Source organism: Mobula birostris, chromosome 16 (assembly GCF_030028105.1).
Source record: "Mobula birostris isolate sMobBir1 chromosome 16, sMobBir1.hap1, whole genome shotgun sequence".
NCBI lineage: Eukaryota > Metazoa > Chordata > Chondrichthyes > Myliobatiformes > Myliobatidae > Mobula > Mobula birostris.
This window is the reverse complement of record NC_092385.1, coordinates 68,390,120-68,403,907: the sequence shown is the minus strand read 5'-3', so window position 1 is coordinate 68,403,907 and position 13,788 is coordinate 68,390,120. Positions and strand designations below refer to the sequence as shown.

At 41.7% G+C, this 13,788-nt stretch overlaps 1 protein-coding gene across 3 annotated transcripts in view; it reads left to right on the top strand.

Moving 5' to 3' along the window:
• The window catches only part of LOC140211205 (ubiquitin-like modifier-activating enzyme 1), a 468,204-nt gene that overhangs the window by 227,528 nt on the left and 226,888 nt on the right, over window positions 1-13,788 (top strand). For all 3 annotated transcript variants that reach the window (XM_072280798.1, XM_072280799.1, XM_072280800.1), the window contains exons 19-20: window positions 3,665-3,854; window positions 12,282-12,370. In XM_072280798.1, coding sequence (XP_072136899.1) covers window positions 3,665-3,854; window positions 12,282-12,370 — 279 coding nt within the window. The remainder of the gene's footprint in view (window positions 1-3,664; window positions 3,855-12,281; window positions 12,371-13,788) is intronic.

The window sequence follows — 13,788 nt, the reverse complement described above, 5'->3', positions numbered from 1 at the left end:
TTCAGGCAGCATCCTGGTAAATGTGCTCTGGACCCTCTCTAACCTTCTGTATGGACTTTTCACACTGAGATGTTATGTAGCCTCTAGGACTGAAGGGACATACGATGTGTTACATTAAGGCAGTGGATAATGCTAAACTTCTTGAATATCTCATATGGTTGTAACTTCTCCCTCCATTTGTTAGGATCCTGTGCAAATTGTCTTGGATTGGGCACAGCATACTTGTAGATCCTATATAAAACAGTATTCCAAACTAATGATACATTGCAAGGGAGTTAGGTAACACAATCAGCCTCAGAATACAAGGATGTCCCTTTAGAATGGCGATAAGGAGGAATTTCTTTAGCCAGAGAGTGGTGAATCTGTGGAATTCATTGACACAGATGGCTGTGGAGGCCAAATCATTGGGCATATTTCCAAGTTCAAAAGTTCAAAGTAAATTTACTATCAAAATACCTATATGTTACCAAATGCTAGCCTGAGATTCATTTTCTTGCAGGTATTAGAATCAATGAAAAACTACATACAAAGACTGACAAGTTGTACAAGCATAATAAATAAATAAATACATGCATACATACATACAAACAAACAGAACATGAGTTGTAGGCTCCTTCAAAGTGAATTGATAAGTTAGGTTCAGTGATCAGTTCAGTGAGAGAGTTCAGGAGACTGATGGTTAAAGGGTAACAACTATTCCTGAACCAGGAGCATTTAGACCATAAGACATAAGATCAGAGTTAGGCTATTTACCTATAAAGTCTGCTCCGCCATTCCATCATGGCTGATTTATTATCCCTCTCAACAACATTCTCCTGTCTTGTCTTTGTAACCTTTGATGCCCTGACTAATCAAGGACCTATCAACCTTTGTTTTAATACACTCAATGACTTGGCATCCGCAGGCATCCATGGCAATGAATTCTGAAGATTCACCACCCTCTGGCTAAACAAATTCCTCCTCATCTCTGTTCTAAATCAAATGAATGACTCTCTATTTTAAGCCTTTGCTTTCTGGTCTTGGACTCATTCACAAAAGGAAACATCCTCTCCACATATACTCTTATCTAGACCTTTCAATATGCAATAGGTTTCATTCTTCTAAGCTCCAGCAAGTACAGACCCAGAGCTATCAAACACTCCTCATACGTTAACTCTTTCATTCCCGGAATCATTCTCATGAAAGCGGACGGTGACAAGTTCTTGACAAAGTGGTTTGAGTATCTCAAAAACTGCTGATCTGTGATTTTCCTGAACAGTCTCTAGAGTGTACAGAGAATGGTGCAAAAAGCATCCAGTGAGTGGCAGTTCTGTGGGCAAAAATGCCTTGTTAATTAAAGAGGCCAGGGAGAACGGCCAGGCTGGTTCAAGCTGACAGGAAGGTGACAGTAACTCAAATAACCACACATCCATAAGACATAGGAACAGCATTAGGCCATTCAGCCCATCCAGTTTGCTCTGCCATTTCATCTTGGCTGATTCCAGATCCCAGTAAACCCAATACACCTGCCTACAACGTCACAACAGTGGTGTGTAGAAGAGCATCTCGGAACGTAAAACACATTGAACCTCAAAGTGGATGGACTACAGCAGCAGAAGACCACGAAAATACACTCAGTGGCCACTTGCCTTCATCTCCTTGCCCCACCATATTCTTGCACACCTAATTCCAGGCAATAAGGGAAACAAATCTATGCTGGAAAATTCCTAAACACAAAAAATTCTGCAGATGCTGGAAAGCCAGAGTACCACACATAAAACACTGGTTGAACTCAACAGGTCAGGCAGCATCTATGGAGAGGTATAGGCAATCGATGTTTTGGGCTGAGACCCTTCATCAGGACTGGAAAGGAAGGAAGAAGAAGTCAGAATAAGAAGGTTATGGGAGGAAAGGAGTACAAACTGGGAGGTGATAGGTTAAACCATCAGGGGAAAGGTAGTTGGGTGGGGGAGGACATGGTCCATAGATGCCGTCTAACCTGCTGAGTTGCTCTAGTTTCAAATTCAAAGTACTGTAAATTTACAATCAAAGTATATATTATGTCACCATATTCATTTCCCTGTAGGCATTCAAAATAGAACAAAGAAATTAAATAGAATCAATGAAAAGCAGCACACAAAGCCTGTCAAGCAAGCAATGTGCAAAAGTCAACAAACTCATTGGGCCGGAAGGTCCTATTAGAGTGCTGTATCTCTAAATAAAAAAAATGATAAATAAATACTGACAACATGAGTTGTAGAGTCCTTCAAAGTCCTTGCTTTGTTGAGTGATTAGTTCAGTGTTGAGGTGGAATCCTTCCACATTCCAAAGATGGAAAGTTTCGTGTTGGGGTTAGTGAGTTGTGGGCATGCTCTGTTGGTGCTGAGGGCACCTGAGGGCTGCCCCCAGCACAATCCTCAGACTACATTGGTCATTGATGCACTTTGACACATCTTGATGTTCCAATGTAAATGTGACAAATAAACCTTTATCCTAAAGTCAGTGCTACTCTCCATTGTTCCACTTTATTTTCTGTGTTTAGCATGAAACAACGGAAAATAATGTCACTCATGGCATGTGATCATGTTGCCTCTGAGTAAGAAAGCAATGAACTTGAAATGAAAATGAAACCTGTTAGAAGAATTCAGCAGGTCATACAGAAACTGTGGAATGAGAAACAGTTAATGTTTCAAGTTGAAAACCCTACATTAGAACTGGGGAGATGAGGAAAGTGTTAATTTGCAAAGAGGGAGAGAGAGAGGAGAAAGTTGCATAGGACAAGGGTAATACCCCTGATAGGGTGAGAGCAGGATTGCTACTTGAAGCAATTGAATTTGTGTGTTCAGCTTACATTCCAAAGCTGGGGAAAGCAGCCAACAAAATCAAGAACCATGGTCTTTGATTGTTTGATGGCCCTGGGTCTGTACTTGGTGCAGTTTAGAAGAATGAGGGGGGATCTCATTGAAACCTATCGAATATTGAAAAGCCTAGATAGAGTGGACGTGGAGAGAAAACCAAAATACTCCAAGGCACTTCACATGAAGTTAAAGCACACTTCTTCATGCAAAGGATGAGGTAGATTTTCTTCCATAAACAACACCTGGAAAGATGTGTCTTTGTTAATCAAAGGCACGTGGCGTTAGGTCCTAGATCAGCCAAAGTTTCTTTGAACCAGAAAACAAGCTGGCCCAAAACAAAAAAAGACTGGATGAACTCAGTGAGTCAGGCAACATCTGTGGAGGGAAATGGACAGCTGATATTTCTGGTCAAAACGTCCATTTGGATGTGTCCAGTTAAATGTCTGGACCCTGTTCCTTTTGTGAAATTGTACCCGCCTTTTAATTAGTCTTCCAAGCAATGTTTATATTTTATTATACATAAAATATCTTTCGGGAGTCATGTTAGATGGTAGTTAGCATAACGCTATAACAATGACAGTGCCCTGGGTTTAATTCCTACCACTTTCTGTAAGGAGTTTGTATGTTCTCCCTGTGGCAATGTGACTTTTCTCCACGTGCTCCGGTTTCTTCCCACATTTCAAAGATGTACAGTCACAGGTGTAATAGGGCGGTGCTGGCTCGTTGGTCCAGAAGGGCCTATTAGAGTGCTGTATCTCTAAATAAAAATTAAAATTCTTTGGGCTGTTCTGATGTTAACTATGTTCTTTACATTTTTTTTAAAATAGCCCCTTCACATGGACTACATTGTGGCAGCTGCTAACCTGTTTGCCAAAAACTATTCCATAGAAGGGTCCAAGGACAGAGCTGCAATCCAACAGATCCTTCTGTCTGTCGATATTCCTCCCTTCACCCCAAAATCAGGGATGAAAATCCATACCAGTGACGAAGAAATGGCGGCAGCTGAGGTTACAGTTGGTAAGTTTCGCTTTTTGAGCATTTTGAAGTTCAAAGTTGAAAGTAAATTTCAAAGTTCAAGGTACATTATCAAAGTAAGTATGCAGTGTACAATCTTGAGATTTGTCTTTTTGCAGACAGCCACAAAACGAAGAAACACCATAGAACCCTTTTAAAGAAACCCCCATATAATAAGACCATCAGATGTGTGAAAAAAGCACAAATTGCACACAAAACATCCAACATTTAACATTAAGCTGTAGAGTCTCCAAAAGTGAGACCACAGCCGTGAGCCACATTGCAGTCTGTGGATGCAAGACTCCTGCACCTTCCACTGGCACCAGCGAAAGGTCAGTCACAGGAAGATAGCACTGAACACCCGTTCGTTTTCCGCCCTCAGCCTCATTAATTTTAATCTTGCCCAGTGCTCTAATTGGCACGGAATAATGGAGCCGACCACAGTTCCATATTCCAACATTATGAAAGAATTTCCAACTTAGGATCAATAAAGTATTATTATTATTAGTAGTAGTAGTAGTTGTTGTTGTTCGTCCATCGTTGACATTGAAGAGGACCTCGACACCTTAATGATGGTGTCGAGACTAGCGCGTGATTTGGATTTAAGTGAGGGAGAGTTGCGCAACGTCAGCCTCACTCTCTCTTCCCAATTCCCATCTGGATCCAGTGGCAAGACAGAGTCTAGACGGCTGGAGATGGGACTAGGCGCAGTGGATGACCAGGACGTCTTCTGTGTCTTGTCCTGCTCTACACGTTCCACGACGCTTGCAGAGACCGCCTTCTTGACCGTTGGACCTTCCGCTGGTCTCGTCCGCTCAATCCACCGGAGTCTGTCTTCACATGCTGGGATGGACAACTCCCAGTAGTAGTAGTAATTGACACAGCATACACTCCCAGTGATGCCCATAGCTGTACACCATACCAGCTGCCCCAGGACTCCCCCAAGAATGATCTGGCGCATCACAGGTGCACCAGATCATTCAGTCAGCCCAAAAATGTATTCTTAAAAGGGAGATGGCTGGTTACAATTGATCCCATTTCAGAAGAAGTATATTTAGAAGAAGAGGAGTAACCATTAGTTTTGTAAGCAGTCTACAAGATGTCACCATTGGTCACTGGTGCCATCTTGCCAGAAGATGACTATCAAAGTACACGTATATCACCATACGCAACCCTGAGATTCATTTTCCTGCGGGCATTAACAGTAAATGCAAGAAACACAATAGACTCAATGTTAAACCACACCCAATAGGACAGACAAAAAATGTGCAGAAGACAACAAACTGTGCAAATACAAAGAGCAAAAGAGAAAATAATCATATTAATAAGTAAGTAAGCAATAAATATCAAGAACTCAAGATAAAGGGTCCTTGAAAGTGAGTTCATAGGTTGTGGGAGTAAAGTTGAGTGAAGTTATCCACGCTGTTTCAGGAAACTAATGGTTGAGGGGTAATAACTCTTCCTGAACCTGGTGGTGTGGGTCCTGAGTTTTGTGAGTACCCCCTAATATCACATACAAAATATAACTGGTGGTATTTTCCTCATGTTCTTCAATATGAAGCAACTCGTCATCTTTGTTGATCACTTTCGCATTCACTTTATTGCACCCGTGCAGTAATTGAAATGCTCCTGCGTGCATAGTCTTTGCTACCACACAGTTGAAAATTTTCTTTTACATAATGTTAGTATAATTTTGAATTCTACACGTTGATGTAATTATGAAATACCCTGTAATTAATTAAGTGTTAATGAATATAATCCATACATTTTCTAAATAATAAACATGCCACAACCAATACTTCAAAACATTTTAGAGCTTCAATATATTTACATTGTCCGTGTTAAATATTCCAAGTTACAACATGGTTACAAATTGTAACAATAAACACAGAATGGAAGCCCATTATTAATAAACCTACAGCCCATTAAACAGTGATGCCATCTAGTCAAAATATTTTATTTTTCCATTGTGTCTGTCAGTTGTTTTGACTGCTTAGCATTGTTTACTTGTGTTGTAAGTCATGGTTTGTGTTCGTTTGAAGTGCATATTAGAAAAATCATTTAAGGTGCTGCCCGGTTTCCAGGCCATGTGGAATTTCCTGCTCAGAGCAATGGTTGGTGTGCGCAGCTGTAAAAAGAAATTAGGGGAATGTTGAAGGAGAACAAAATAGTGAGGTGCTTTCATGGACCCTTCATAAATCTGATGGTGGAGGGTAAGAAGCTGTTCCTAAACATTGAGTGTGTATCTTCAGGGTCCTATACCTCTACCTCCTCCCTGATGGTAATAATGAGAAGAGGGCATGTCCTGGATGGTGAGGGTCCTAAACTATAGATGCCACTTTCTTGAGGCATCACGTTTTGAAGGTGTCCTCAATAGTGGAGAGCCCATGATAGAGCTAGCTGAGTCTACAGCCTGCAGCTTTTTTCAATTCTGTGCATTGGCACCTCCATGCCAGATGATGTTGCAACCGGTTAGAATGCTCTCCATGGCACATCTGTATAAATTTACAAGATGAGATACCAAATTTCTTCAAACTCCCAACCAAATATAGCCACTGGTGGGCTTGCTTCATAGTTGCATCAAGGAAGAAAGCCCAACTTTTGGAAGTACTGTAGATACTGGAATTACTTCTGAGATTTAATAGTCTTGTTTTCAGAAAACCGTTATTCAGTTGTTGCTACATTACTTTGCTTGGCTCTTTTTTTCAGTGAGGTAAACATTCATTATCAGTCACTTCTGGCAACTGCACCACATTGTAGTGACTTGGTGCTGGGCTCTGCTCTTGAGTTCATTCTATTATAACAATGAATGGGAGCTTTAATAGACTGATCCCAGAATAAAGTGATTTTCCCATGGAGAGGCACTCTGGGGCATCAGTCTTTATTTCCTCGTGTTTAGCAGGAAGAACTGACCTTTCAAATTTTGTAGGATTGTAATTAATAGGTTGTCATTGCAAATCCAACTGTTTGGTCTTATCAAATTATGTCAGAACCTTTAAATCTAGATGTCCCGGTTTTTGGAGCCACATTATGGTGTCCTTTTTGGCAATGTGGTGGTTAGTAGTGTCCCTTACCTCAAAAAAACAAGAACAAAGAAACACTTGTTCCAAGTTCTTTGGCTTAAAAATCTATCAACCTGACTCTTCAATATTCTCAGTAATTTAGGAGATGCTGCTGAATTGATTCCTCCAGATCTAAGATCCCAGAAATGTAGGCCAATTACTACTTAGTTGCTTGTAGCATAAATGAGCAAGGCTCCTTTTGGAAATTTTAGGCATATTGAGGCCCAGTCACTTATGGTGCCTCATGTTTTTATTTCCCAGTTCTTATTTTCCACAGTGAATTTTGCAAGCTTCCATTGAGTCTGTAAGTAATCCATTCGGCTGAGTAAACAGTCAAGCCTACACGCTCTAGTGATATTCTTGGTACTGTGGCTGTTCCCATTAATGTCAGCGCGCTCACTTTGATGTATGTCAGCATATCCATTTGCAGACTAAAATGCTTTAATATATTTTTTTAAATGCTTGGGTAAATCTCTGCTGCTGAAAGAACATTAAACTCCCAAGGCTAAATTCAGCAAAACAGAGAATCAGCAGTTTATCGGGATGAATCACAATTGCCTTTCATTAGCCAGCTCAGGGGGCTCCGGGGGCTGACAATATCTATTTACTGCCCTCTGTAACATTTCACCAACACCTCAGTCCACAATCAGAGAGCAAGCAATAAAATAGTTGACTCAGACAGATGACAGAAGCCAAAATAATCTTATTTAACCCCGAATGCACAAATATCTGATTATTTTTGGCCATATGATTTTTCTTGGTTTTATTTTGTAAGAGGACAAAGACTTTGCAGAAGGATAAAACTGAGGTGTATTCTACTCACAAAGTAGGATTAAGATCTCATTTGTTCCATATTAATTCTATCCATCACTAAGGACCCTCATCATCCAGGGCATAGCTTCTCACTACTATCATTGGGGAGGAGTCAAGTCAGGTTTATTGCCATTTAACGATATACATGTATACCATGGAATGAGACATTTCTCTAGACCAGGGTGTAAAGCACAGTAGTACAATAAGGTATGAAAGTAAGAATTAAATCTACAAATGAATTATATATAGATAAACAAAGTAAAGTGCATAAATTAAATATTGTAGGGTACATTTGAAATTATCTAGTGACACTTCAGATGCGATGTGGCAGGAAGTTTAGAAGCCAAATAGCCTGAAGAAATAAACAGTTTCTCATCCTGGCCATTCTTGTCTTTGTGATCGTAGTCTCCTGCCTAATGGTAGAAAATCAAAGAGGATAGTGAATGGATGGGTGGAATCCTTGATAATACTAAGGGCCTTCCATACGCAGCACTCCTGATAAATTTCTCGGATGGATGAAAGGGTAACCCCTATGATCCTTTCGGTCCTTCTCACAGTTCTTTGTAGGGACTTCTGATCCAGTGCTCTGTTGCTCCCATACCAGATGGAGGTACAGCTTGTTAGGATGCTCTGAATGGTGTTCCTGTAAAATTCAGGAAGATGGGGTGGGAAGAGCCTCACTGGACTCAATCTCCTCAGGAAGTGGAGGAAATGATATTGAGGGACCAGGTGAGGTCATCCATGATATGAACTCCCAAGAACTTGGTGCACTTAACTTTCTCTACAGAGGAGCCATGTATTCACAGAGGAGGATAGTTCATCTGCACCTTCCAGAAGTCCACAATGATTTTCTTGGCCTTCTCCACATGCAGACTTTGGTTGTTGTATTCACACCAATTCACTGGCCTCTCCACTGTCTCTCTGTACTCCGTCTTGTCATCATTGTTGATGAGGCCAACCACTATAGTGTCATCTGCAAACCTGATGACACAGTTTGAATTGAATGCTGCGACACAGTCATGCGTCAGCAGTGTGAACAGCAGCGGGCTGAGCACACGGCCCTGGGGAAGCACCAGGAGATACAGGAGCCTGAAGACCCATACTCCATGATTCAGAAACACCTTCTTCCTTTCCGCCATCTGAATTAATGAATGGTCCATTAACCCATGACATTACCTCATTAATCCTTTTGTTTATGTTCTTTATTTATTGTTGCAATTTATGGTAATTTTATGTCTTTCCACGGAACATATAAAGTATACAGAAAGGTCTACCATCAAGGACATATATACAGAAATATTACAGAGGGTGGTGAATTTGTGGAATTTGTTACCACAGGCAGTTATGGAGGCCTGGCTGTTGGATATATTTAAGGTGGAGATTGATAGGTTCTTAATTGGTCACAACATTAAAGGTTACAGGGAGAAGACCAGGGAGTGGGGCTGAGGTGGGAAAAAAGGGGTCAGCCATAATTGAAAGGTAGAGAAGACTCAATGGGCCAGATGGCCTAATTCTGCTCCTATGTCTTGTGGTCTTATGGAAAGATCCACCATCAAAGACATATATACAGAAAGGTGCCAAAAAAAATCAGCAATGTTTTGAAGAATGCCACACCCCTGCTCATGAATTGTTTGTCCCAGTTCCATCAGGGAAGAGGCTACGAAGCATCCAAGCCACAACCACTAGACTCAAAAACGGTTATTTCCCCCAAGACTTTTTTCATGTTCTTTATGCTTATTACGTATTTTACCATTTCTGTACACGTCTTAGGCGCATATATATAGATGGGGTACCTAAGACTTTTGCACAATAGGGTATATTATGTCCTTCCTGTTACCAAATACACTTAATATTGGTTGGGTTGAATTGTTCTTTGATCCTGCCAATTTACTTGCAAATGTTTTGTTGCCAAGCAAGGAGACATCATCAGTGATGTTTCCTCGCATGGTGGAGAAACGTTTGCAGGTAAATTGCCAAGATCGGAGAACAGGTCAATCCAACTATGAATAACCCAAGCTACACATCTTCCAAATTATTTCCAGCACTTATTATTACTGAGCTAAGTATTCTTATTTCTGTTTCCCAACCACCTTCCTATTTTAACCACTACTGAGCAAAAGGCTTAGGCACCCTAGCTATATATATATATATGCACCTAAGATTTTTGTACAGTGCATCGAATCTGGAGGAACAATCATTTTGTTCTTCTTTACATTCATGCACTGAAGAATGACAAATGACAATCCTGAATCTTGCCAAGCTGCTGCAAAATAATAAATTTCATGTAATCTAAGACAGTGATAATAAATCTGAGCATGATTCTGATACTATGACGTAATACCTAGACTTGCCTCTCTGTCAGAAGATTGTGGGTTTGAACCCTAGGCTGAGTTATAAAGTAATTCAAAATTAAAACAGACACTTTGGCCGAAAGTGATGTTGTGGATTACAGGAGGAATGGAGACAGGCTAAAATCAATGGATCTGGGGTTGAGAGGCTAAACAGCTTTAAGTTCCTTGGCATCCACATCACTGAGGACCTCACATGGTCTGTACACACCAGGTGTGTGGTGAAAAAGGCACAACAGCACCTCTTTCACCTCAGATGGTTGAGGAAATTTGGTATGGGCCCCCAAATCCTAAAAACTTTCTGCAGGGGCACAATTGAGAGCATCTTGACTGGCTGCATCACTGCCTGGTATGGGAACTGTACCTCCCTTTATTGCAGGACTCTGCAGAGAGTGGTGCGGACATCGCAGCACATCTGTAGTTGTGAACTTCCCATGAATCAGGATATTTACAAGAATAGGTGTGTAAAAAGGGCCTGTAGGATCTTTGGTGACCCAAGTCACCCCAACCACAATCTATTCCAGCTGTTACCATCCGGGAAACAGTACCACAGCATAAAAGCCAGGACCAACAGGCGCCGGGACAGCTTCTTTCACCAGGCCATCAGACTGATTAACTCACACTGATTTGAGTGTACTCTATATTACATTGACTGTTCTATTTATTATAAATTACTATGATTGCATATTGCAAGTTTAGATGGAGACGTAACGTAAAGATTTTTACTCCTCATGTATGTGAAGGATGTAAGAAATAAAGTCAATTCAATTCAAAAAACTTATCCATGCTAGCCACAATGTCCATCTAAGCTAATCCCACTTGTCCACCTTTGGCACATATCTCCCTAAACCAGGGGTTCCAACCTGGGATCCATGGACCCCTCAGTTCTTAGTCGGGGTCCACTGCATAAAAAGGTTGGGAACCTCTGCTCTGAACTTTTCCTATCCATATACCTGTCCAAGTGTTTTTAAAATGTTAATGTGCCTACCTGAGCTATTTCCTCAATCCATTTATGTACCATCCTTTGCATGAAAAAGCTACCCCTCAGTTCCTTCTTAAGCCTGTGCCCTCTAGTTTTTGAATCTCTACAAAGACTTGAAGACTAAAATAGAGAGAGGTAGGGGAAAGTGATGGGAAAAATGTAGCAAAGTTGTCTTCTAGGAGAGATATTTTACTGATATTTGCTTTCAAAGGCTTAAGTAAGAGGTCCTAAGAACGGGTTTTTTCTGGACATCTGGCCAATATTCATCCCATCTGGCCGGTGTTTATCCAGCAGTATAAGATAGATTTGACACTGTGATAATGTCGATGGTGGGAGCTTGCTGTATACAAATTGGCTTCCAGTTCCTACATTACAAAAGTGACTCTACACAAGAATTGATGTCACCAGGAGCATGCAACTTTTGAGATCATGTTAAGTGCATAATAGAAAAACAAGTATTTATTTTCCAGATTCTATGGAGGTGAATACAGTTATGTTTTGTGTTGACCTCAAAGAGGATCACACCTGTGGAGTATGCCGTAGGGTTTGGAGGCTTGTGTGCCTCAGAGACGCAGAGAGCTACACTGGCTGGAGTCAGGGCTTTAAGCTTTGGCCCATGCCGAACAGGTCAAAGGGCCAGAATAGAAGTCCACCAGTGCTCCAGGTTCAGGGGTTCAGCTCAGGACTAACAACTGACTGTTAAAACAAAACTGATATGGAAACAGCAATGAAGAATTCTTCTACACCTGTGCATGAAGGTATTCCTGAGTCTCCCCCCAGGACTTGCATGACTGACAGTAATAAAAACTGAGCTACTGACACAATGAAGGAAGCCCTGAACACTGCCAGACATGGAGGACCTTCATTGCAGCCCTAAAAACCAGTGGCGTAATGGGCAGTTGGGAGGTAGGGTTTCATGTTGAGATCCTTCATCAGGACTGGAAACAAAGGGCAGAAGCTAAAATAAGAAGGTGCAGGGAGGGGGAAGAGTGCCCCCCCCACCTTTTTCTGGCTTCTGCCCCATTGTTTTCCAGTTCTGCTGAATAGTCTTGGCTCAAGACGATGACTGTTTATTCCCTCATCAATGCTGCCTGACCAGCTGAGTTCCTCCAGTATTTTGTGTCTGTTGCTCTGGATTTCCAGCATCTGCAGAATCTCTTGTGTTTATTTCTTTTCCCCTATTAAGTCGCACAAAACTCATTTTTCTTATTGTTTTCTGGTGCAGATAAGGACCGCTTTGAGGAACTGAAGAAGAACCTTTCTTCACGTGCACTGTTCAGTAGATGTGAGATGCACCCCATTGACTTTGAGAAGGTAAACTAACCACACTTGCTGATTCATCAGTGAAGTTCAGCTACACTATGTTATTTTCCCTTCCAAAAGACCAAAAGACATAGGAGCAGAATTTGTCCCATCAAATCTGCTCTGCCATTCTATCATGGCTGATTTATTGTTCCTCTCAACTATATTCTCCTGCTTTCTCCCTGTAATCGTTGACACCCTGACCAATCAGGAACCAATCAACCTCCGCTTTAATGTACCCAATGACTTGGCGTTCCCAGCTATCTGTGGCAAGAAATTCCACTAATTCACCATCCTCTGGCTAAAGACATTTCTCCTCATCTCTTTTCTGAAGGGATGTCACTCTATTCTGAGGCCTTGTCCTCTGGTCCTAGACTCCCCCATTTTGGGAACACTTTGTATGCTTTCTTGTTTCCAGATTGAGTGGAGTAATCCTCGTCTCAGTTTATTTCTACTTTACTGCGTGAGGCTCAGCACAACTAGTGTATTCTTTTCCATGCAGGCACAAGGGACCAGTTTGTAGTGTTGACATTATACCTGTAAACCCAAATCACCATGACAGACAGGACTCGACAGAATGGACACAAGAATGATGTTTCCCCAGGCTGGGGTTCGAGAGACAAGAGCTGCAGTCTCACAATGCCAGCTGAGGCAGTTCACGTTTAATCGTCATTCAACTATACACCTGTATACAGTTAAATGAAAGAGTGTTCCTCTAGGGCCAAAGTGCAACACACAATACACACAGCCACACACAGCACACAGCATGTATGGTTACGATTGCACATACAGTCACAAAATAATATTAGTCCCTAAGTGGCATGGGCTAAAGATTGATGGTGCATGGGATGTTGTCCTGGAGCCATGTTTCTTTAAGCACAAGCGTGCAGCTGGGTCAGCTGCAGATGAACACAATCCAGCTTATCTTTGAGGGACAAACATCAGAGAGCAGCCCTGATCAGAGAAGAGGGCCTGCAAGAACCAGTCCCCAACCCAGCTCGCATTCCAGCACACTCATCGCTCTGCTGTTTTCTCACACACTGTAACAGGTGATGCTGCGACATGAGGGCCTGGTCTGTGAGGGATGAGGCCCTGCCATCAGTCGCGGCATGAGGCACAAGGCCCAAGGCCCTGCTGTCAGTCTCAGCACGAGGCCCAAGGCCCTGCTGTTAGTCTCACTAATGAACCAGACTTGCGGTATTTTGTATTGTCAATGTCCATCAGAGGCTTGTGGTCCCAAGAAAAATATTTACTACAAAAATTTGCTCTATTATTGGACCCAGATAGACTGCTGGGACCGGGACAATGACCATCTCACCAGAAGTCAGTCATTAGACTGAGATGAGAAAAAACTTCTTCTCAAAGAGAGTGAAATTCTTTTTCATCAAAGTTGATGAAAGGCCAAGCCTTTAAGAAGGAGGTTTTTGAGA